This window comes from Hemiscyllium ocellatum, chromosome 13 (assembly GCF_020745735.1).
Source record: "Hemiscyllium ocellatum isolate sHemOce1 chromosome 13, sHemOce1.pat.X.cur, whole genome shotgun sequence".
NCBI classification, from domain to species: domain Eukaryota; kingdom Metazoa; phylum Chordata; class Chondrichthyes; order Orectolobiformes; family Hemiscylliidae; genus Hemiscyllium; species Hemiscyllium ocellatum.
In genome coordinates this window covers 48,854,574-48,881,543 of record NC_083413.1, presented here as the reverse complement: position 1 = coordinate 48,881,543, position 26,970 = coordinate 48,854,574, and the positions used below count along the sequence as shown (strand labels likewise).

General features: G+C 37.3%; 1 protein-coding gene across 1 annotated transcript in view; it reads left to right on the top strand.

The window, feature by feature from the left end:
• plch1 (phospholipase C, eta 1) overlaps positions 1-16,869 on the top strand; it is a 134,591-nt gene extending 117,722 nt beyond the window's left edge. The window contains exons 18-23 of the mRNA XM_060834159.1: positions 1,315-1,439; positions 2,179-2,263; positions 4,702-4,848; positions 4,950-5,029; positions 7,892-8,237; positions 14,855-16,869. Coding sequence (XP_060690142.1) covers positions 1,315-1,439; positions 2,179-2,263; positions 4,702-4,848; positions 4,950-5,029; positions 7,892-8,237; positions 14,855-16,869 — 2,798 coding nt within the window. The remainder of the gene's footprint in view (positions 1-1,314; positions 1,440-2,178; positions 2,264-4,701; positions 4,849-4,949; positions 5,030-7,891; positions 8,238-14,854) is intronic.
• The last annotated feature ends 10,101 nt before the right edge of the window (positions 16,870-26,970 follow it).

The window sequence follows — 26,970 nt, the reverse complement described above, 5'->3', positions numbered from 1 at the left end:
TTATCACATTTGGAGAGATACCTCTTTTAAAAAGTTCAGCATGCAAATGAGCTAAGTACCCAAGTGTTGTCTCATAAGCAGAGGCTCCCCTCTTTGCAGCCCTGGAGGCACAGGTTGTGTTTGGAGAATATTGTAAATATTAGTTTAGTTGCAAAAAACCCACCAGGAAGCTTCACGCCAAATAAATAAATGTATCTAATTCATTTTAAGTTTAGATAACATAAGAAAATCTTTACAGAAAGCAGATAGGTTCATTTCCAGAATCTGAAATAAGGACAGGTTAATGCCCAAGCTTGAAGAACTCTTGGCTCATGTTTGAAACAATTTGAACAGCACAATGTAGCTGATATCTCTTTGACTGTTAATAAGATTCCTGCCAGAACTACTTCCATCCCAGTATTCTGTAAACATAGGACTAATTTAGTTAAGGTAGACAATTCTATTGATGTTAACATTCAGGAAGGAATTATGTATAACCAGTGTCTGGCTTGTCTGAGCCTGCTGGCTCACCTGATTTTGATGGCTTTAAGTCATTCATGTGCCACTAGCCAACTTTCTGACAAAAAATACCAGGAGTTGTCACAAGCTTTCTGCTTGATTATTGAAAGTGAATGACAAGAAGCCGTTCCCTAAGATCAGAATTTTGAGATGGCAGAAGTATAGATGACAGATCTTGCAGAATCAAAACGTGTGATGTGATGCTGGAAAAGCACAGCAGGTCAGGCAGCATCCATGGAGCAGGTGAGTTGACATTTCAGGCATAAGTCCTCATTAGGAATGTTGTGAAGGAGGGGGGAGGGGAGCAGGGCTGAGAAGCAGTGGAATGTACGCATTTTTAGTGATGGAGAGACTTGAATGTTCAGAAGTTCTGCACAGAGCCAAGATAGAAGACGGGTTGTAAACAGCCAGATTCAGCTGAAGACAGTTAGCAAGGAGATGCCTGGAATCAGTTGCATAGAATTTTGGGATGCAATGGTAGTGACCTTACTGCAAAGTCAGGCAACTTGACTGCAAGTCCCACGTGCTCCAGGGGTATGCAACAACATCCATGAACAGGTTGATTAGAAGATATCCAGAATCAGAGGCAAACAGATAATGTAAATATTTTACAACCATTTGATTGGTGTTTAATGCTTATAGCAGATAGATGTTGAGCTTTGCCAAGTGGAAATAATATATGACAATGCATTTGCACCAGTGTACCAATATTTACAAACTTGTTATGTTAAATTAAAATCTTTTTCACTTGAAGAAGCCATTGCTGATTAATCCAACACATTAAAGGTATTTAAACTGTACTGAATTGCCGTTTAGGTGTTTTTAACCCATTTTCTGAGGATCCTCTGCATGGTCATCCAAAAAAGCAGCTAACCCTGAAAATAATCAGTGGGCAGCATTTACCAAAGCCACCTCATTCTATGTTTGGTGACAGAGGAGAGGTAATGTTATTTTGATGTGTTGTCAGTATAGATTTTAATTATTAATATCCAATTCACATTTTTTGTAAAAAAAAACTCCCTGCTCTGATTCCTCCTGCCAAAGAAAGCAGAAAATTAATTTTGTTATTTAAGAGGAATTATTCAAATCTCCACTTATGCTGTTCCTGTTCAATAAATGGCTCCAGAATGAGATTATTCCCATGCATACTATTCAGTATCTACAAAATGCTTGTAAACATGGCCTTTGGACAGATACCATGTTGAAATGTTAAAGTATAGCACCAAGATTTCTCAAAAAATACATGAAAATGCACAACAGAAAATAGCCATTCTGCCCAATTTGTCCTCGACTGTGCTTACACTCAATATTAGTCACTACCACCTTTCTTCATCTCGCATTATCAGCACCTTCATCTATTAATTTTTTCCTAATATACTTAACTAACTTCTCCTCAGTAGAAAACAATTGTAAAAGTTCATGAAGATAGCTATTTGAACCTTTGAGACTTTACCTATTGTTTTGCTGAAATTAGTAACAAGGAAATTTTCCCCCTATTATTCCAAGATAATGAGTTAACATTTTTGTGACCAATTCAAGAGATTTTGACAAAATAATTTAATAATATGTGTATTTTCTCTTAATTGCATTATTTTTTGCAAATTAAAATGAACAGGTGCATCAGTATATTCTTGAAAATATTCACATATTTAAGTCTTTCATATGCTTAATCTTCAACAGATAATTGATCCCTTTGTTGAAGTGGAAATCATTGGTTTACCAATAGATTGCTGTAAGGAACAGACCAGAGTTGTGGATGATAATGGTAAGATATTAGGTGCTGTTTTGTTATGTGCTGACTGTTTTCAATGGTGCTTTTCACTTTATAAATGAATAAGTCTAAATGTTGATAAGTTTCATAAGCTTAAGTGTGCATTATTCGCTCAGTTACAAATACTTGTGTGTGATAACCCATTTTAATTTAGAGGAGACTTTTTCCATACTAAAGTGTTGTAGTCCTGGTTAGGCTTGGCCTTTATAAAGGGTGAAGATTTTTGGGTGGTACAGAACTTGAGTGATGCTGATAAAAGACACATATTGTTGAGTTAATAGTCTTCTACCTACCAGACTAATTCAGAAGAAATGTGAAAATAGAAGGAAATCAGCACTAAAGTAATGAGAAGCAAGTGCTGATTGTTGGCAAGTTAACTCTGAATGGGAGAGACGTTATCATCATGAATGCATAGGCTAATATTGAATATTAACAGCCCAGATTAGAAAAAATAGGGAGCATAGGAATTTGTAGTTATTGGTAAGAAAACTGGGGTCCCGAGATAGAAGATTTATTTGAATAGCAGTTTCTATGTGTTAAGTTTATAGATGTACTAACAGTCACTCTATTTTTCAGCAATTGAGTGAACAAGGACAAGGATTTTGACAGCTGCAGCCAGGTCCATTGAATTATTCTTAATTTATTGGTGATAAGGTCCATCAGAGTTCATTTCTTTTACAATCATCTGTTTCATGACAGTTAATATATGATAAAAATTACTAATTTTACCACATGTACTTGTTCAAATGGTTTCCTTGGTTCTGTTGGTTGTTACCGTGAATGTATTGTGAACATGGTCAAGTTGAACTAAATTCTAACTACTCTAATCTACTTACATTGTGTAGGTATTAATATCTATCACTAGCATTGGAAAGTTCCAAAACTTAGTAGAGATGGGTAGGATGGTCTCATCTGGAACACTGAGGCAATTCTCACTGAATATGTCGAAAAAGCTTCCAAATTGTAGAAGGAGTTATGATGGTCTGTTTTAATGGCAGAAAGACCAGGTTTGTCAGCACAAGAAAATGTAGTAATAATAATTGAAGCTTTTGCCTGCCAAAACTGCAATGGGGATCATTTTTGGGGTTGCTTGCACTTGCAGGGAAGTTTGGTGGATTCTGGGTAATCCAAGATGGAGGACGGGAGAAAATTGTGGCCTTAAGAGCTGCTCTTATTTGAGTTTTTTTCAGTATGGAACTGATGTCCTCGAATTCAGTGGGGCAGTAATTACTGTTTTATAAACCGCTGTATTTTTCTGGAACTTTGAATATGAAGAAGAAGGATTTTGAGCGATATGGGTCAAATGCTGCAAAATGGGACTAGATTAATTTAGGATATCTGGTCAGCATGGACAAGTTGGACCAAAGGGTCTATTTCATGCTGTCCATCTTGATGGCTTTATGTTCTGAGTTATTGAGTACTGGAGGAGTGGTGGAAAGTGCCAGGGACCCATGCACCTTGGTACAAACCTTGGGAATGCCCTTATCTGGGAGCATTGGGGAGACTTCATGGACATGATCCAGTGGATTCAACAAAGTAGAAGTTATAGCAATGGATTAGTAATTCAGTAACAGACAGTTCAAATCTCTTTATAAAATGGAATGCAACAGATTTATTAATTTATGGGCAAGCAAAGGAGCTTTAAAAGGATTGCTGGATTATTGTAAACCTGCTGGTTACTGAATATTTTTTAATTCTTCATGCAATCTGGCCAGCACATAACTGGCTCCACATTACATATTGATTAGTAACATTCACGTGCTTGTGATAGTTTGTTTCTTCTCATCAATACACAAACACTTTCTCTCTCTCTCTCTGTCTCACAAATTGACTCATCTGCCACATTGACCTTTAGTGTATTATGCTATAAATCTTTGTTTAATTTGCATGGTATTGATTTGATAGCTTAAATAAGTTGAGGCTGTTTAAGTTTCAGAATCACTGTTTCTATATATCTAACATTGTTATCCATTATTTCTTTTACCGTATAACACAATTGTATGTGAATGGTACAAATCAGAGGAGCCTAATTCTCACTTCACATTTGTATTTCTTTAACTGTGTTCTCTAATGTATTATCAAAACTGGTTATTTTCCAATGAAGTTCTTCATAGCAGGAGTACTTGTATTGAAAAATGTGGTGCTGGAGAAAAACAGCAGGTCAGGCAGCATCTGAGAGGCAGGAGAATTGACGTTTCGGGCACAAGCCCTTCTTCATGAATCCTGATTCTTGAAGAAGGGCTTATGCCCAAAATGTCGATTCTCCTGCTCCTCGGATGCTGCCTGGCCTGCTGTGTTTTTCCAGCACCACATTTTTCAACTCTGGTCTCCAGCATCTGCAGTCCTCACTTTCTCCTAGGAGTATTTGTATGTCTGTGATAAAGAGATCTTCCAAACAAAAGTGGAATTCTAAACTTGATTCTCATCTTTAGGATTTAATCCTGTTTGGGAGGAAATAATAACATTTACAATCCACATGCCTGAACTAGCCTTGATTCGCTTCCTAGTCTGGGATCATGATCCCATTGGTCGAGACTTTGTTGGTCAAAGAACTGTGCCTTTCAGTGCACTAATGCCTGGTCAGTACAACTTTTGAAATTATTTGGCAAGTCACAGTTCATACTGCATTGCTATGCCAATAAGTAACATGTAGATTTGAACAAACTTCTTTCTTCCACAGGATATAGGCATGTTTACCTAGAGGGCATGGCAGAAGCTTCACTATTTGTGCACGTGATGATTCATGACATTCATGGAAAGGTATGTAATGTTTGTTATCATCTTGAATTTAGAAATGTTAGCAATCCTGGTGCTGCATTATTTGTATGAAATGTACATATTGGAGATAGCTAAATTTACTAAATGATGAATTTTCAAGATAAATTCACATGATTTTAAGCTTTGAGTAAGGCAAGACAAAACAAAATTGCAAGTTAGTTTTTAGCAATTTAACTTCAAAAGGGATCAAGCATAATGTACAGAGAAATGTTAAATTGTGAAGTTCATGATGAGTGAATTGTATTCTTCAAATTTTAAATATTACTCAGAAATGGAATGTTACATTATTAAGAATGGAATGACTACATATAGCCAAGTATCCCTGTTACCTTTAAAATGACAATGCAGCTTCATTAACTAGACTAGAATTAGACTATAAAATATTGGAGCAGAAGTACATCATTCAACCCATCAAGTCTGCTCTGATATTCATGGCTGATCTGATAATCCTCAACTCCGCTTTCCTACCTTGTCCCTCTTACCCTTGATTCTCTTACTGATAGAAAAACAGACCATCTCAACCTTGAATGTACTAATGACCCAGGCTTGACAGCCCTCTGCAGTAACATATTCCACAGATTCACTATCCTCTGAGAGAAGAAATCCCCTCTCCTGTCTGTCTTAGATGGGTGATCCTTACTCTGAGATTATGCCCTCTAGTCCTAAACATTCCCATAAGGGGAACAAACCTCTCCACATGTACCCTGTCAAGTACACTAAGAATCTTGTGTGTTTAAATAAGGTTGCCTCTCATTTTTTAAAAACTCCAGTGAATGCAAGCCCAACTTATTCAACCTGCCTGCATAAGATAGCTCCTCCATACTCGGTATCAATTTCTCAATTTTGAAGTGAAACTTATGTGGACTGCCTTCAATACCTGTATATCTTTCCTTAGATAAAGAACCCAAAACTGTTCACAGTATTCAAGCTGTATTCTGACTAGTGCTTTGTATAGTTTTAGCAAGATCTCCCTATTTTTCTACTCCATTTCCTTTAAAATAAAGACAAACATTCCAGGTGTTTTTCTTATTACCTGTTGTCCATGAATGCTCGCATTTTGTGATTTATATATGAGGACTCCTAAATCCCTCTGTGTTGTAGCTTTCTGCAGTCTTTCTCCATTTAAATATTATTCAGCTGCTTTATTCTTACAGCCAAAATGCATAGTATTACATCTTCCCATCTTATATTTCACCTGCTAAGTTTTCAAACCACTTGTTTAACCAATCTGTTTTTGTTTATAGACGCTCTGTGTTGTCCTCACCACATGTCTAACTACTACTTCTGCGTCATGTGCAAACGTGGCTACTGCAAATTCATTTTTCTCATCCAATTTAGTAGTTTAGTAAATAATTGTAGGCTCAGCATTGATCCCTGTGGTACTCTACTAGTTACAGGTTGCCAATCTGAAAATACCCTCGTTTTCCAACTCCTTCATCTATTAGTTAGCCAATCCTCTATTCACGTTAGTATATAATCTCCAAATCATGGGCTGTTATCTTCATAAGTAGCTGAACATGTGGTACATTCTCAAACACCTTCTGAGAATCTAAATATATTAACCTCAAAGAATTCTAATAAATTTGTAAGGCATGATTTCCCCTTTGTGAAGTCATGCTTACTCTCCTTGATCATATAATATATTTAATGTTGGTTCTGCTATAATGCGTTTTTCTTCAACATGAATTGGCCTTAACACCATTTGAAGAATTTGGACCTTTGTTTGTAGAACATGAACTTTCCTTACTTGTATTGGCTATAATGCGATTCTGGCCCCATTAGTTTAAATGGCTCAGCTATTGCCTGATTTTCTCATATCGTGGCGTTAGTGAGTCAAATCCCCTATTCTACTGTCGTTTTGAATCTGGTGCCATCTGTAGGTATCTGTGACATCCAGCAACAGGGAAGTCATAGGCAAGCTGATTAGACAATCAGGTGAAAGATTTCACAAATAACATGCAAAAGCATAGATCATAATTGACTTTTAAATCATGTTACAGAGAGAAAAGTAAAATTTGGGACATAATTATTGAGATTAAAGTAGAAACTGAAATACCATAATTTTTAAAAAAATTATTTTAAAAATCTTGCATTATTTACATCTTATTAAGAGGAAATTAATTACATTTTAAACAAATAAAATGAGTTTTTCCAAGCCAGAGAATTCATAAGTATAGCTCATCAAAATTTAGATGTACCTCATTCAGCAAGGCTTAAATTTTTTAATAGTTTATACAATGACAGGAGAGTGTACACCAATGTAGTTTACTCAAATCACAGATTCCATATCTGTGGAAAAGTGGAACAGGTTCCCACTGATGACTTCCAGATTTCACTGTCCTTATGCAGTCACCAGAAGTTACTATCAGTTTTATATAGCAATGAAGGTAATGCTATCAGTCACACTGGTATTATAATAAAGAATGGAGACCATTTAGTTTTCATTAACTTGATATGTTATTTAAGAATTATTTTAACCTTAGATTGACTTTAAAAAAAAATCACTGTCTATGATTATAAAGCAAACAAAAACAATTTCCAGTTTTTTAAATAATTATTTAAAAGGTACAGCTTTTCTTTTAAGTTTCTATAGTGTTATATGCAGCATAGTGTACACCACTAGAGAAAGCTTTAAAGAAAAGCTGTATTGTATAGTATACACCAGTATTCAGTATTAATTTAGAAAGTACAGGTAGCTTATCTGGTATGGCTTTGGTAGCATTTTTCCTGGTTACATTTCAAAATATATTGTAGAAATCTGGAAACATCTGGAACCATGCAATGTTCCAAAACGTAAGTATAGCTGCTTTTCCTGATTTGAATTTCAAATGTTTTAATTACCAGATGCAGCAACTAATGGGACTTAAAGGTCTTTTTAACAAGAATACCAAGTATGCTTCTGTAAACAGAAGCCATGGCAACTTTACAGAAAATAAATCTTTTGGGAATCGAGTTCTACGCCGCACTGCCAGTGCACCTACAAAAGAAAGCAAAAAGAGCAAAAGTGGGCTTTTGGAAACGTGCACTGAATCGAGGCAGCCAGAATCCAAATCACTTGATAGCAGGAGACATGAAACAAACAGCAAACATGGAACAAAGAAACTCCAAACACGGCCTTCTTCTATGCCAGTTGATAAATTGCTTTATGAAGAAGTAACTTCACAAACTGCTGAAAGCCAAGCTAACTCTGGTAAGGTACTACAGAATTATAAAAATCCTCAATCAAATAATATTTTTAAGCAGTAGCACTAGGTAGATTAAGTTTTCTTTTTCTGTAGAAAGAAAGATGACATTTTAGAGTATTTATTCTTATTTATCAGTTACAAAAATATAATTTTCTGATGTCATACATGAAAATAGGGAAACACTTAGTTACTTAAAATGTCTCAGGATTTACCTTGCCATGAATATCCTATTTTCTTCCATTGATCTTTAATCTGTATATATATATCAGGCTATTTCTCAACCCTATCCCTATTTTTCCATGAGCAAAGTTAAATTCTTATCTATGAACAAGATTCTTGTTGCTTCACTTTGTTTTATTTGTTTAAATGATATAATTTGGTCATAAGTAATTTTAGGAAGCTTGTTTTTGATATTTTACCAATGTTTTACTTTCCTTGAATTACTTGCACCCTGTTTTTAATTGTATTTCAATGCAATTCATTATTAGTCCATTAAGCCCTTTCACCAACAATTCAAAATTGATCAAAACCAGCTCTTAGCACTAAATGTTATTTAATAATTCACAATCCTTCCCAATGGTCATTGTCTACAATACTTTGCACTTCTTCTAATTTTGCTTCACTGTCAAAAGTGTAAATCATGCTTCAAATCTAACCAAAGACATGACATACTGCAGTGTTTACAAGAAAGTTATTCCGATGAGTGTTCTAAATTTAGGTTTTTAAAAAAGACATCCAGTTATTAAAAATGGAAAGGTAAAGTTGCCCTAGTCCCAGAGAAACAGAGGGCTGTTCTGGAATCAAAGAGAGACAACTGGTGGTATTTTAACCTGAGGGTCACCATGCCTCAGGGGAGGGGAGAGGTTGAGAAAGAGAGTCTTCATAGTAACCTCAGCCGATGTGGGAAATGAACCCACACTGATGGTGTTAATCTGTATTGCAAACCAGCTGTCCAATCAACTGAGCTAACCAACCTCCTCATATGGTTATTAATCATTGGGTAAGCTATAAATGCAAATAGCCACATGGAAATATGTTGTGTTGGCAATACTGAGACTGGATTCAACAAAACAAAAGCTCCTGAGGAGTAGGTATTCGGGAACGATAGGGAAGGAGGTAAAAAGGAAGGGTTGACAGTTTGATGAAGAAAGTTATTACAGTGTTAGCTGGAAAGAATGTCCTTGAGAACTCAAAGACCCCCAAATGTAATTAGTTCAAGTTGAGACATAATAATGGAGTTCTTATGGTAACTGATGTATTTTAAAGAACATTAAATAGAAAATAAAAAGAGAATAAGATTTGCAAATAAATATTAACAGTTGTGTTAAGGGCAAAAATGGGGATACATTTCAGAAATGTATTTGAGAAGTTTCATGATCAGTACGTATTCTGCTCATTAAGAAGATGGATTTAGTTCAGGGGAATGAATTGTGTAATGTGGAGAATGTTACTGGTATAGAGCATTTTGGGTATAATGATGATACTTTCATCAGATTTAAAGTAGATATGGTGAAAATACAATTTAGAATAAAAATACACAACCTGGTGAGATCTAATACTGACAGATTATGGAATCTGGCCTGGACATATTAGAATCAGAAACTGGGTCATTTAGGAATGTAATGTAATAATGGGTGGCTTCAGAGTCATAGAGATGTACAGCACGGAAATAGATCCTTTGATCCATGCCGACCAGATATCCTAAATAAATCCAGTCCCTTTTGCCAACATTTGGCCTATATCCCTTTAAACCTTTCCTATTCATATACTCATTCAGATATCTTTTACATGTTATAATTGTACCAGCCTTCACTCATTTCAAACGCACCATCCTCTGCGTGAAAAGGTTGTCCCTTTGGTCCATTTTAAATCTTTAACCTCTCACCTTAAATCTATGTCCTCTGGTTTTGGACTCCCTTACTCAGGAAAAATACCTCATCTATTTACCCTATCCATGCCCCTCATTATTTTACTATAAGGTCACATTTCAGTCTCCGACACTTCAGGGAAAATTGCCCTAGCCTATTCAGCCTCTCCCTATAGCTCAAATCTTCCAGCCCTGGCAACTTTCTTGTAAATCTTTTCTGAACCCTTCCAAGTTTTACAACATCCTTCCTATAGCAGGGAGACCAGGATTGCATGCAGTTTTCCAAAAGTGGCCTAACCAATGTCCTGTACAGTCGCAACATGCCCTCCCAACTCCTATTCTTAACACACTGATCAATAAAGGCAAGCATATGCCTTCTTTATTATTCTATCTACCTACAACTCCATTTTCAAGGAACTATAAACTTGCATTCCTAAAGAGCATTTTCGGTGCACTGCTTTTGCAAAAGGTAAAAGGGAGGAGCAACCAAAGTTTAAAGCTTCCTGCATGATCAGAGAGTTAAGAGAGAGGGATGAAGCTGAAATAGGGGACAAGTCAAACTTCAGATATCTATTTCCGATAAGGTAAGAAATGGGAATGATCTCTAATGATTGCATGCTGTTCAGCACCATTGGTGACCCTTCAGGTACTGAAGCGGTCCATGATCACTAAGATGTAGACAACATCCAGGGCTGCTAAGTGGCAAGTGACATTTGCACTACATTAGTGCTAGGCAAAGACTATTTGAAACTTAGCCATCAAGTCACGACATTCAATGGCACTACCATTGTTGAATCCCACACTGTCAACATCCTTTTAAATGCTATTGACCGCAAACTGAACTGGAGCAGTTTTTCTACAAGAGCAGGCAAAAAGTGGGAATTGTCATTCAAACATCATGTCTTGATTCCAAAATGCTACCCAGCATCTAGAAAGCACACATCAGGAATTTGATGGAACATTCTCTACTTGCCTGGATGGGTCACAGCTCCAAAAATGCTCAAGGTGCTTGACACGATTGAGGGCGGAGCAGCCCATTTCATTGGCACCTATTCACCATCTTTACCATTCACTTCCTTCACCACTGAGCACAGTGGCAGCAGTGTGCAGCATCTACAGAATGAACTGGAGTAACTCACCAAAGCTCCTCTGACAAAACGTTCCAAACCATGACCTTTACCACCTACAAGAACAAGAAAAACTGATATATGGAAGCCTGCAAATTATGTAAATTGCTCTTGGAATAACACATCATTCTGGCTTGGAAATATATTGCCATTCTTTCACTATTGCTGCATCAAAGTACTGGAACTCACTTCCCAAAAGCATTGTGCATATTCTAACTGTCCAAGGACTGCAGTGGTTTAAGCAGGCAGCTCACCATCCCACTCTGGCCAAATATGGATGTGCAATAAATGCTGCTTATCCACTGATGGCCAAATCTGATGAATGAATGAATGAAAGAAAATGAAAGGGTTGTTAGCCAAGCAATAGGCTGATTAGTGATCAAAATAGACAACAATTGGTGAAGGCAGAAGGCTGGACTAAAGCCCAAATGACTACTTTGCATCACTGTTTAAAAAGGAAAAGAACTTTGTTAAAAGTATGATCAAATAAGAGATTGTCTTGATACTGGATGAGATGAGACTGAAACAGATAACATCGTGACACCTTGCAGTTTACCCCTCAATAGAGTAAGTGTCTTGGTGTAGAATCAGCAGAATCTCTTGCCCAATGCATATAGTGAAGCAGGATTTGAAAACACTGGTCATCCCCTCTATTGCGGAATTCTTGGAGAGTAAAGTATTAGCAGAGAAAAAGGTGAAATATGACATGGTGCAATGATTGTAGGAAATTGAAGGGAATACAAGGAGAGGAATAATGGGGTGACAGGTGAGGAGAGAATGTGCAGCCAAGCAGCAGACTGAAAGTTACTGTGTGGGTCATAATCGAGAATAATTCCACAGTTGTACAACATATTTACAGAGGTCATTCACTGAAAAATACAAACCACATATGATGGCAATACTTTATAAGGAACCTCAGATAAAAAAGGGATGTGTCTTATTCATTTACTGATGGGATGTGATTGATTGCTTTATTGTTTAGCATGGACTGAGATACAGTGAAAAACATTGTTTTGCATGCTACATAGGCAGACCATACCACACAGAGTGCATCAGGATAGCAGGACAGAGTGCAGAATACAGTGATCGTAATAAGGAGAGGTTAAAGTGTCAGTGAATACACCTGTCAACTGGTCCGTGCGGGATCTGCATTCATGGCCAGACACTAACCCAGGCCAGTCGTTTTCCATGGGTCCACTCTCAAGAAGGCCAAACTAATGTCTGTGGTGGCTACCGAGGGTGCCATTGCCTGGGCCAAGATTTATTGCCCATCCTCGTTGCCTTTGAGAAGATGGCAGTGAGCTGTCTTCTTGAACTATTGCAGTCTATTTGGGGTAGATACACCATGATGCCATTAGGAAGGGAGTCCCTGGATTTTAACCCAGCAACACTAAACAAAGGGTTGACATATTTCCGATTAAGGTGAATGACTTGGAGGGGAACTTGCAGGTGATGCTGTTCCCATGTATCAGCTGCCTTGACCTTCTTGATGGAAGTGGCTGTGGGTTTGGTAGGTGTGTCTGAGGAGCTTTGGTGAATTTTTGCAGTTAATCTTGTAGATAGTATGCACTGCTGCTACTGAGTATCAATCGTGGAGGAGGAGGTGGATGCTTGTGGATATGGTGCCAAACACACAGGCTGCTTTGTCCTGAATGATATCAAGGTACCTGAGTGTTGTAGGAGCAGCAACCATACAGGCAAGTGAAAATTATTCCATCACACATCTGATTTGTACCTATAGATGGTTGATTGGCTTTGAGGAGCCAGGGGGTGAGTTATTGCCCAATCTGGTCTTGTAACCACAATACAACTTGTCGCCGCCTATAAATAAACTTGTCTATATGTCAAGTCAAGTAATAAATAACTTGTTTTCAAATTCATTTGTTGTATCATCATCTTGCCACAACTGAATGTATTATTTTGCTAAATATTATCTGGTGATGTATTGTCTGAACTCTATTATCTCTGCTGTATGTTTGTGTTTTTTCTGCTTTCCCTTCCTGCAGGAAATCGATTCATCTGAATGTTCTGCAAAAGAACTTGTAAAGAATCTCCATATAAAGAATTACTGCCACAGTATCCTATTAAAACACTTCTTGATATAGGCTATAAAGTTCACCATTATTAAAAAAAATCAGTGGTAATTTTTCTCTCTTTTAGGAAGACAAATTTAAATTAAAAATAAGTAAATTCATGAAAAATATTCATATGACTTCTGACTAAAAGTATATGTAATTTATGAAATATTTCCTGTATCTTAAATTCATTGTTCAATTGTGCTTTTCTCTTTAACTCTTGCTGTCAGTTACTTTCATTTTAAATTCTGTAATGTGGATCTGATTTGTGAATTGTTTTAACAAAGTTGTTTCTATTTTTGTTCTGTCTTTACTGTTCCTTTTTCTTTATAGTTCAAAACTGACTAGGAAACCTCTACAGGTAAATCTGAACTTTGAGAATGGTGCTTCACTGAAGAGAATAAAGATTGCATTTTACAAATGTCTTCATTGCTTTTTCAGATTTGAAATTTAATTAAATTTAAACTGAAACATTTCCAAAAGTTCAGTGAAGGACCTCACCATAACTTTTCTTTTCCCTCTCTCCAAGTCTTTAAAAATATTCGTTTGAAATCCAGATCACAAAAAATTGTTTTCTAATGTCATTTTTAAATGCACAGATATTCAATAAAAGGACTAGTCAACAAAAATATCTGAATTGCATCGAAGAGTTGCAATTTACATTTTACAAATTTAAAATCAATATTCTAAGACTAAGTTCTAAATCTTGAGATGAATATTTTTAATCCAAGTTCAAAACCATATTACCTACACAAATTAGACAATCTTCGCCAAGCCTTGGGATTAGCAAAATCACTTAATGTACTGTCTTTTGTCCTCTCATGTCGAGTGATGCATGAGGCAGACAAAACACATATTTATGTCTGTTTCCATGACTAGTTTTTCTTGCAACAGTCTGTCACCAGGGGCTATCACTTGAGGCTTGCTATTCAGAATCAAGCATGGCTGACCAGGAGATTTTCTGACTCTTCTTCTGGCAGAGTATAGGAAGGATTTATAGATTGAGAACCAACTTTTTGTATTTGTTATGAATACATCTTCCATAGTCATCAAGCCCTGTACAAGGAACACAAACTTATGGTTCAGAGGGAGAGTTTTTTTTCAGATGCCACCACACCATCTCTACTGAAATTATTTAGAGCAGTTAATTTTGTATTGGAGGACATAGATGTAAACATTTATCATGAACTGAGGGTAAAGGTCCTGATGTGGGAAGGAGGAGTGTTGCAGCCATTATCTGCAATCATTAGATGTAAGTACCCCTGCTCCCTACTGGAAGCCGGACCAGATTTCAAAACCAGTGCTGTTGTGTGGCCTCCATTCACCAGCAGTGACTAATCTGAGTTTCAAAGTTGACCCCTTCTGTTTCAGAGATGAGAATTCCACTATTGACCAATAGTTATTCCACCTGCTCTTTAGAGGTCATATTCTAGCTTAATTTGTTGCCACTAACTGGAGTAGGTCTTTAATCGTATAAAACTTATATTAATATGAGGTCAAAGGGAAATATGAACTTCCTTATAAAACTCACTGTCTGATTATTTGTTTTGCAGAAACAAAAACAAGTTCAAGTACAAAAGATAATCATGTGGAATCATCATTCATTTCATCACACTCTATTCCGTTAACTAGTGCCAATGAATTTTATGGATCTCAGTCACAAGACTTGATCGGGAACATTTCTAAAGTGTTGACTGGAAACACTGAATATCTTTCATCTAACTTTCAAACATCTGAGCATAGTTCCTTTGAAATGCTTCCCTTCAAAGAGCAATGCAGTACAAAGTCTGTTGAAATCAATGGGGCATGTTATAAAGGACAATTACACAAAAACGAATGGTTCCAATTTGAAAATAATCAGATTGTGTGTCAGCTGACCAAAGAGAATCTGATACAAGAACAAAACATCACTGAGCAACAACAGGAATCAAATCTGCAAAGTGATTCCGCTGCACAATGTGATACAAAGTTTTTAGAAGGTGAAGAAAATGTTGAAAAATTGGAATTTAACAATGAGGAGCTTTATATCACAATGTCTTCTATTGGTTCACCAGTTCCTATTAATGATTTTGATGCTTCACAATCGTTAAATCTGACTCCTGGTAGCACAGTCTCTCATTTGATTGATGCTATGTCCTTATCCAATGAAAGTGGAGTAGGTAGTTCTATTTCAGCACTCATTTCACAGTTTGAAACAACAGTTGACAGAACAAACCTGACCATGGTTTCAAATTTTCAGGGAGCTAACAATCACGCTTTAAGCATGATGTCTGGACTATCAAATACTCATGGCTTAGAGGTGAATGCAGCTGTAGATCCACTATGTAGGAATGTTAGAACCAAGAAACCATGTTTGGATATAACTGCAGATACTACAATCTTCTCCAGTCCTGAAACATCAGACCATTCTACTTACACCATAATTCATGAGGATGTCCTCTCACCAGTTTCCTTGCATAACACTACAAGTAAAAATACATTTGACAGAACTTTGGAGGTAACACTAGATAAGCCTTTGGATACTCTGGGTATCCATTCAAATATCTTTGTAAATTCAAGTGTCTCCAGCATCTATGATGCAACCCAGAGCTCAGTGGGAGCTTATGGTACGTGTGATCATACAACTAGCACATATACAGCAGCCGATGATACAATTCTTAATATGTCTCTACCAATAGATTCTGTTGGGAGTAGTTTAATAGAAATGGAAGAATTTGAGTCGACAGTGACAGATACAAAAGCCTGTAGTGAAGACATGGGCCCAGAAGATCATCCATCAACTTGTAATTTCTATCAATCGGGTTTCCTGAATGAGGAAAATGTAAGCAGTTGTTTGATTTTGGAGCACTTACCAGCTTCGACTACAGATGAAAAGGCATTGAATGCTTCAAACATAAATAATTCTACTCCATGTAGAACATCAACAAACATCCATCCTTTCAGTGCAGTATATCAACCAAGTGCATGTAAATCCAAAAGTCTTGGAGATCTGACTTCTGAGGATATAAGCTGCACCTTTGAAAGCAAATACAAATTCATCAGCAAAAGTTTTTTTGTTCCACCATCAAAAGATCATCAAATGGTGTCTTCCCCTAAAAATGTGCCACAGCCTGCGGATGCATTAACAGAGCAGTTACGCAAACTTGTAACTTTGGAACAGGAGGAAAATCAAGAAACTGTAGTTTCCAGTGTAAGGCCAGAATCAGGTTACCAAAGGGGACTATTAAGGAAACTCTCATCCAGAAGCCAGAGCAGAGTCCGTTATGTTGCTAACAGGGCAAAGCAAATTCAAGAAGCCAACAAGCATAGATTTTCTCGTGGTGTAGTTTTAAGAAATAAACCCCCAGTACAACGCCATATAGTTAACAGGCATTCCACAGGCTCTTACATTGCAGGATACATGAACCAATTCAAAGAGGAAGGATTGGAAAGGCGGGGTATTCCTGAAGGATCTTGTAGTACACTACATCATAGATACCTTGACAACTTTTACACTGACAACTCAATCTTGCAAACTGAGCCTAGCTCCATCAGTGAGCCAGAAATTTACTTCTTACTTCGACTGTGATTTAGCTTTTAAAAATAAGCATTTGCAATTTTTAAAAATAACTCTCACATTGAAATATTATTTTGGAATATGTTTTGTTGTACATTTCTTTATCTGTTTATAAATATAAGAGTTGTCATCTTCTTAAAGTATATCTTTGATTTGGACTTTTTATTCACAAAGAATAGTGAATGCATAAAATTTTTGTTAGAATCTGTAAATGAAATATTTCATTTGTTATAGCTATACATACAGATTGCATCAAAGTTTAGTTGCGATGTGCTAAGATATTCAAGGGAAAAGCATCCATTTTTGTACCCATGGTTTTTCTCACATTTCTAGGCTTTGCTTTTGTAAGTTTGTTCAGATTTGTGCAAGTTACTTTGTTTTATGAAATAAAAACATCTATTTCATTTGATGCTTTAACTTCATACATAATTTGAAGCACATGTTTGGTCCAGTGATACCAAGAAATAGAATTATAGGAAGAAATGCCCTGCGTATTTTTGCCCCAAGACACGTAACTGGGATGTAAAACAAAAGCCAGTGTGAAAAAAAAGGAAATTGAGTTCATGAGCTGTACATGATATTACATTGACTAAGCTTTCTTCATATTTTCCAACCATACAGGATCATTTACTACAATTACACTGGTTCAGAATTCGTATAAAATTAGCTCCAGAATTTTGGGTGTAATTTAGTTGTCGAGGTTTTTGGAAGCATACCTTTGATTTTCCATATTTTCCTATATCTGTATTCTTTATCAATATTTTCCATGTTTATACGAATGCATTTTTTTTCATCAATATAATATAACAATTTTGACAATCAAAATTAGAAAATTTCCAAAATTGCATTTTTCTAAAAAATGCTATGTGTAATATGTATAAGTAATGCAGGTCCTTGGTGAGGCCACACCTAGAATATTGTGTGCAGTTTTGGTCTCCTTTTCTCAGTAAGGATGCTCTTGCTCTTGAGAAAGTGCAGTGAAGGTTTACCAACCTGATTAACAGAATGGTGGGATTGACATGTAAGAAAGGATTGACTAGATTGGGACTGTTTTTGCTTGAGTTCAGATGAATGAGGGGGGTCTCATAGAGACTTATGAAATTCTAACAGGACTAGACAGGATAGATGAGGAAGGCTTCCCAGTGGTTTTTGTGTCCGGAGCCAGGGGTCACAGTCTGAGGATTCGGGGTAGACTATTTAGGACAGAGGTGAGGAGATATTTCTTCACCAAAAGAGTGGTGAGCCTGTGGAATTCATTACCACAGGAAGTAGTTGATACCAAAACACTGAATGTATTCAAGAGGTGGCTGGATATAGCACTTGGGGCGAATGAAATCAAAAGTTATGGGGAGAAAGCAGGATTAGGCTATTGAATTGGATGACCAGCCATGAGTGTGATGAATGGTGGAGCAGGCTCAAAGGGCCTCCTGCTCCTATTTTCTATGTTTCTATATTTCCAAAAATCATTTGATAGGTTAGCATGTAAAAATCAAGAGGTTGTGAAGTTTGTGCTAATATATTACAATAGGCAAAGGATTGGTTACTGGACAGGCAACAAAAGAATAAGGATAAATCGGTCATTTACAACTTGTGAGTGATGGAGTAATGCAAAGAACAAAAAGCCTGTCTACTGTCTACAAGACACAAGTCAGGAGTGTGATGAAATACTCCCCACTGGTCTGGATGAGTGCAGCTCCAACAATACCTAAGAAATTTGACATCATCTAGGACAAGACAAAAGTGAGGGCTGCAAATGCTGGAGATTAGAGTTGAGAGTGTGGTGCTGGAAAAACACAGCAGGTCAGGCAGCATCCACAGAGCAGGAAAACCAATGTTTTGGGCCTTCATCAGCAATCCACTTGACTGGTATTACAAGCACAAACATTCACTCCTTCCCCCGCCCACCACACCAATACTCAGTCTCAGAAATGTGCACTATCTACAAGAGGCATCAAAGAAATTCATCACGGTTCCTTACAGCAACTTCCAGCCCACAAACATTGCTATCAGAAAGGACAAGGGCAGCAGATTCCGGGGAATACCACCACCTGCAAGTACCCTTCCAAGCCACTCACCATTCTGAGTTGGAAATATATTACTGTTGAAGATCCTGTAATTCCCTCCCTAACAGCATTGTAGGTGTGCCTGCAACACATGGACTGAAGCAGATCAAGAAGGCAGCTCACCATCACCTTCTTAAGGATCGGCAATAAAAGCTAGCCCAACCGGGGATAAATTAAAAACAAAGGCTTTGGATTCAATGCACAATGAAGCTTGACAGACAAGTCATCACCAGTTTGAATAATTCATAGCAATCATTCTCACTAATTTGCATCAATGTTGCTCCAGTACAAAGGGAGTTTCAGAATGTCTTTGAAATGTTGTTTGTGTTTGTCATTTTAATATCGGATACGTTAATCAGTGATTGGAAGATACAAATGAGCTAGATGGGTATGGTCAGTAAAGATGGTCCCATCTTACCATGCATTTAATAGGTATCTTACAATTCTACTTGGTACTTGGAAAATAAATAATGTTAACAAAAATATAGCTGATTGGGGGACTTAGCGCACCATCTTTAAGATGCAATCCCCCTTTAAGATGGATAATATAACTGACACTGACACTATGGTGGGAACAAAAAGAATGTAGAGGAGTAGGGGATGGTAAAGTGAGGATTGATATTGTCCAAAACTTCCTCATCCGTCCTGTAAAATGGCAACAAGAATTTGAATTCAACACTCCCAAGTGTGGTCTAACCAAAGTCTTATAAAGCTGCAACATGACATTGTGACTCTTATACTCAGTTCCGCGACCAATAAAAGTATGCCATGTGCCTTCTTTCCCACCCTAACTATTTGTGTGGTCACTTTCAGGAAGCTATGGATTTGAATCCCAAGATCCCTTTGTACATCAATGCTGTCCATGGTGCTGCCATTAACTATGGTTTTCCTGAACACTTGATTTCCCAGAGTACAGCACCATATACTTACCCAGGTGAATTTCCATCTGCCATTTCTCTGCAACCGACTTATATCCTGCTGTATCCTTTGACAACCTTCAACACTATTCACAACTCCACTGATCTTTGTGTCTGCAAACTTACTGTCCCATCCACCTACATTTTCATTCAAGTCGTTAACATATATATCACAAACAGTCGGTCTTCAAACAAGTGCATATTTGTCAAATGTGCACTTGGCTGATAGCAGCTCCTCCCAATTAACACTCCCCAGTCCCTGCCTAATACTGATGCAATTTGCCCTTCCCCAATTTAGTACCTTCCTGCAAGACCCTGGCTTATTCTTATTCATAGCTATCTTAAAACTTAAGGAGTTGTGATCACTGTTTCCAAAATGCTCTTCAATGGGCTTCAGATTGGTTTCACAAATTGCCACAACATCGAGGGCTGAAGGGCCTGTACTGCGCTGCAATGTTCTATGTTCTTTGTCATGCTGAGGTTGTACAGGACGTTGGTGAGGCAACTTTTGGAGTATTGTGTCACCCTGCTATAGGAAGGATATTGTTAACTTGGAGAGGGTTCAGCAAAGATTCAGCAGATTATTGCAGGGATAACAGGATTAAGTTATAAGCAGAGGCTGGATAGGCTGGAACTTTTTCACTGGAGCAAACGAGGTTGATGAATGACCTTATAGAGGTTTATTAAATCATGAGGGGAATGGATAAGGTAAATAGCAAAGGCATTTTCCTTAGGGTGGGCGAGTTCAAAACTAGGGAGCATATTTTGAAGATGAGAGGAGAAAGCTTTAAAAGGGACCTGAGGGACAACCTTTTCACACAGATTGTCCATATGTGATGTCAACTGCCAGAGGAAGTGGAAGGTGCAGATACAGTTACAACATTTAGTATGTATTGCACTGAAACAGAACCTTTAGTCCAACTCATCCATGCCAATTGGATATCCTAAATAAATCTAGTCCCATTTGCCAGCATTTGGCCCATATTCCTCTGAACCCTTCCTATTCATAAAGTCATCCAGGTGCCTTTTAAATGTTGTAACTGTACCAGCGTCCAGTACTTGCTCTGGCAGCTCATTCCATATACGCACCACCCTCTGCATGAAAATGTTGCCCTTTAGATCCCTTTTCAATCTTTGCCCTCTCAACTTGCCCTCTTGTTTTGGACTCCCCCACCCTGGGGAAAAGACCTTGTTTATTTACCATATTCATGCCCCTCATGATTTTACAAATCTCTATAAGTCCCCCCCTTAGCTTCCGACACTTCAGGGAAAACAATCCTAGCCTATTCAGTCTCTCCCTATAGCTCAAACCCTGGCAATATCCTTGTAAATCTTTTCCTAACTCTTTCAACTTTCACAACATCTTTCCTATAGCAGGCAGACCAGAATTGCTCGCAGTATTCCAAAAGCGGCCTAACAAATTGTTGATATAAAACAAAGGCTATGGGCCCTGACAGCATAATGATACTGAAGACTTATGCTTCAAAAATAGCCGCACCCTCAAACAGTCTGTTCCATTATAGTGACAATACTACTTAACAATATGAAAAGTTGCCTAGGTATTATTATCTACAAAAAAAAACAAACTCAATCTAGATAATTACAGCTCATTAGAGATGTTGGTGAGAGACAGTTAAGCTTAAATAAAGTTTCCTGAGTTATTTCACCAGACTGTCTCTGTTACCTGAATGATTAAAATCTTAAACAAGCAAATAGATAGGGGTTTGAGTTTAAATCGAAACCCTAAACTTTCAAGAGTGTTGGACTATAAGATATTAGTAGGAGTGAAAAAGTAGTATTAGAAAAAGTAATGTGACTTTTAAAATAGACAAGTCTCTCAGACCCAGGAACCTTCACCGAGGAACTGAGAGTGATGTCTACAGACAAAGTGGATGCATTAGTTCATCTTTCAAAAATCTATTAATCCTGCAATGGTGCATTGGATGGAAAGGTTACAAGTGTAACCCCACTTTTAGTGGGGAAACGGAGTAAGAAGGAAAACAGGAATCTACCTGTTAGCCTGCCATCAATAGTAGGGAAATTACTAGAACAGAACATGATCACTGAATATTTAGAAATGAATTGTCTGATTGGACAGACTCCAATTTATGAAGAGGATATCATGTCAAACTGATAGAGTATTTTGAGAATGTTACTACCGGTGTCAATAAAGCAGAATCAGTCAATGTGGTATATTTGGATTTTCAGAAGTCTTTTGTTAAAATCCCACATAGGAAGTTAGTAAACAAGATTGAAGTACATGGGACAAAAAAAGAGAAAGAACTGCAGATGCTGGAAATTAGAAACAAAAACAGAAATTGGTGGAAATACTCAGCAGGTTTAGCAGCATTTGAGGAGAGAAATGTTTTGGGTCCAATGACCCTTTTTTCAACCTGACAAAGCATTCTGACATCACAGGGACAAGGGTGTTATTGCCAAAGTTGTGGAGAAAGAGAGTTCAGTATCATCTTTGGAAGCAGATTCGATGTATTAAAATTATGTTATCAAAGAAAGTACACTGGAGGACATTAACTGCCTGCTTGCTGTCATTAGTACATCTGTTCCTGCAGACCAGCTCTGCTGCATTGCAGAGTTTCCTTTCAGGAACCGTGAAGACAACTACGGATGATAATTCTTGTCAGTTAGTAGCTGATCTGCAACCTAATTGGCACAAAATTAATATATTACAAAACCTCGGAAACTGGCCAGCGCAATTGAATTATTTTCTATTCAAAGAAATGCCACAATCGTGATATGGATGGGGTAATTTGGGTGCAAGTAATATTTATTTTTCTTTTCATTATGGTATTGATGGCAAGGCTAGTATTTACTGTCTTTCAAAAGGTGCTAGTGAGCCACCTTTGTGAACCACTGCCACCATACTTTTAGGAAGTAACATCTTTCATAATAAATACAAACTACACAAAGTCTCAATGTAGATCTTGTTCTGGTTCGATTGATGTGATAAATATTTAGAGATTTGGTTTAATGTTTTAATGTGAGAGCAGTGTATTAATATCAGTGAAGGTGGCCACATTTATGAAAATACATATCCTTCTATTCTTACTGCTTGAATAATTTGGAACTGCCCTGAACTATTAATTTATTTTTTTCTCTATCAGAATCACAGAACAATACATACTCTATAATATAAAAATGTTTTAAGTTCAAACTATATCAATTTTAAAACATTATTTGTTTTCGTTGTACTTGTAATGCAGCCCAAGTAAAGTTTTGTACATTCTTATGTGGTTTGCAAATAGGATTGACAGGCTGTTATTTGCCTGAGGAAGGAAAGGGAACCCAGATGTATTATTCTAAATGGATAATTTTTGATGTTTCTCTCAGAAGTATCAATACTTGATCCTATGAGAGAATAATTTCAAGATGTCATGCAATCTAATGAGTCACAGGTGTGTAGGCATTAGATGATTGAGTTTATACCACGTGGGAAATGAAGTAATCTGGTTCAACTTTACAAAATAACAAGATAATATCTGTTGTATTTACCAAATATTTTTGGAAACACTTGCCCTCTTGCTCTCTATAGAAAATGAGGTTCAAAATGGTTCAGACTTTAACATGGGGCATTAATTATTATTGTTTTTACAGTCTGAGGGAAATGTATTTTGGCCTGTTTGCAGGAGTCACAATGCACAATTATCATAAAACTAGTTCAGTTGATGTAAGGAGCACACAAACTATATGTTTCTCTTCTCCACAAAATGATTTCAGCACACAGCCAAGCGTAAAACTTGCTGCTGACTGATTGGACACCTGGAAAGGGTACGTTGCTAGCACACGTTTCTCCTGGTCTGAACATTTGAAGGCAGCCTGCCCAAATAGGTTGGAGCTGTACTGAAGTTGCTAAAGATTGTGAAAGAATTAATGAGACGCAAAAGAATAGAAAATGGAGCAAAAAAGAGAGAGATCACTGTCCCTCTGATGTTAGTGTTGGAGGTATTAGTGCATGAAGAGAGGGGGAGAGATTCAGTGTTTCAAGAGGAGGCCCTCAAGGCAATCCCTGAAGAATGGGAATTCATGCCAGGGAGATAAGTTTCAGAACCTGACCAAGGACCTCGCAGAGTGCCATAATGACCTCATAGAATTGGTCAAGACCATTGAATACATCTTTACATTGGCATTTCCTATCTAACAATCTCCTGCACCCTTCATACTGCACCAGATCCCTATTACATAACCATCAGCAATCTTTATCAATCAGGACTTGTGTGCCAAACATTCAACTGCTCCATTGTAACCTTCCATATCTAGCCAGTGCTACCAACCACATACTCATCTTCAGCCATAACAGGAGCATCACATAAACACATGGCAATATAGTCATTGATATTGTTCCCTTTCATTTGCTGTACAGGGCACCCTCCAACAGGAGAAAGCAAAACAGAACCAGATTAGCCAAGTACTTGTACATCACCTAAGTCCACTGGAGGAGACTGCTGCGCATCAGAGTTGGCTATAATAGAAGATGTTGTATTTAATGTCACTAAGAATATTCAGAATGATGGTCAGTTTGGTCTTTCTCAAAGCTAATCTTGTCCTCATCCTGCTGTTTGACATGAAGTGCAAGTTTCAGATGATGTAACCATGCACAATTTGCTTTCCCACTCATATACCTTACCTCACTTGAATCTTTCCATTCTGCACTTATGCTTTCAGGGAATGGCATTGGGGATGCTACTGACTTCTGGAGGAGGCCAGGATGAATCATCCACTCAGCACTTCTGGCTGAAGATTATTACAAATGTTTCAGCCGTATTCTTGGCACTGATTTGCTGGGCTCCTCAATAACTAAGGGTAGAAATGTTTGTGGAGTTGCCTCCTCCAATGAGTTGTTTAATTGACCACAACCAATCATGATTGGATGTGGCAGGACTGCAGAACTTGCGTTGGCAGTTAAGTTGCCCTGTTTTGTAGCTACACTAGGTTGGTATCCCATATTTAGATACGCCTGATGCTGCTCCTGACATCCTTTGGCTTGGTGGTAATGGTAGAATGGAGTATATGCTGGTCAGTTCTGCTGCTCCTGATGCCTACAGTGCCTCATGGATGTGTAGTGCTGAGCTCCTAGTTCTGTTTGAAATCCATCCTATTTAGTACGATGATAATGTCACACAACACAATGTTGATATTTGAATGAAAAGATGGGACTTTGTCTATGCAAGGGATTTGAGGTGGTCACCCTCACTGATACTGTCATGGAAAGATGCAGCTGCAGCATTCAGATTAGAGAGGATGAAGTCAATTTTCTTCTCTCTTGTTGGTTTTCCTCACCACCTGCTGCAGATATTGAAGTCCCACACCCAAAGTACAAGTCCTGAGGATGACTTTTGAGATGTGAGGTTTGAGAAAGAGGAAGAGAGATTGAGGTTTCTCCAGTTCTTACCAGTCATAAATCCATTTCTTTTGCTCTGCCATGAAAACATTTCTTTGTAATACAAGAAGTTTGTGAATTCCAATGTCTGAACTCTTTGTTTCCAAGCTTGTTAATTGAGGAGTTGTTTAATCTCCAATTTGTGAAATGTATAATTCAGGCATAAATCAAAATATGATGATTTCTTCATATCTGATTAGTTTTGATGACTATTAATAAAAACATTAATTTCAGTTAAGACAATTTTGTTTTACCTATGTTGGTTTCATGAAGTAACTTGTTTGGTCAGTTGATTATTGGGACCATTTTAAATCAGTGTTCTTTCCTTTTTAAATCCATTTGTGTCCATAGAAGTCCCAGGTAATAAATCAGATGATGGAATTTAAAAATCAATCATTCATATTTTATCATTATTGTGATGGATGTAGGTTTGTTCACTGAGCTGCAAGGTTCATTTCCAGATGTTTCGTTACCCTACATCTTCAGTGAGCCTCAGGTGAAGCAATGCTGAAAATTCCTGCTTTCTATTTATATGTTATTTCTATTTATAAGAAACCCAAATATATAAATAGAAAGCAAGAATTCTTAGCATTGCTTCGCCTGAGGCCCACTGAAGATGTTATCTCGTAGGGTAATGAAACATCTGGAAATGAATCTTGCAGCTCAGCGAGCAAATCTACATCCAAAACCTCAACCTGAGCTATAAATCTTCTCAAAACTCACTATTATTGTGATATCACCAATGGTACAATGTTCATAATTGCTGAGAGTAATTTTTAATTTTGAATTTATTAATGAACTTCAAATTCTACCAGCTGTGTGATGGAATTTGAACCTGTAGTTCCAAAACTTATTAGCCTGGGCCTCTGGGTTGCTAATCCAGTGACATTACCACTAATTCACTGCAGAGTTATTAAATAATTCTCAAACATTTATCAGGATTTTGGGGTTTTAAAGTGCAAATTGTTAGATGATAGGAATATGAGGCTTAATTACAAAACTCTAAGGAATTTCAGTTGTGAAGAGATCAATATAATCGAAAATGGGATGCATTGTTATGAATGCCTTATCATTATATCAAGATTGTATTGTGTTTAAACTACACTGTTCTTGAATAAGATTTTCTATTGTTTGGTACATTAGTACTAACTTTATCAGAGTGGTCAACAGTGGAAGGCATTGCTGTAATTTAAATACATGAAGACATTGCTAAATGTGAAATCATATACTTTTGTGTGAAAACCAGAAAGAAAGAGTATTATTTTAACAGTGATATATTGGGGAATGTGCATGTATAAAGAGATGTGGGTGTCCTTCATTGAAAGTAGAAGGGAAAACACAACAAACAGTTTGGAAAACAAATGGTATATTGGTCTTCAATGCAAGAGGTTTAGAGTTTAGAAGCACGATGCCTTACTGCAGATATTGCAAACCATACCTGGAGTATTGCATGCAGCTTTGGTTTCCCTGCTGACGAAAGGACATACTTACCATCAAGGCAATTTTATAAAGATAAGGCAGGACTGTCGTAAGAGGACAGATTGATTCAACTGGGCCTGTATTCATTAGAGGTTTAGAAGTATGAGAAGGGACCTGATTAAAACATACAAAATTCTACAGTGCTTGATAGATTAGATGCAGGACGAACAATTTCCTTTGTTAGGGAGTCTAGAACCAGAATGTCAGGAACCAGAGTCTCAGGGTGCATGGTGAACTGTTCAGGACTGAGATGATGAAA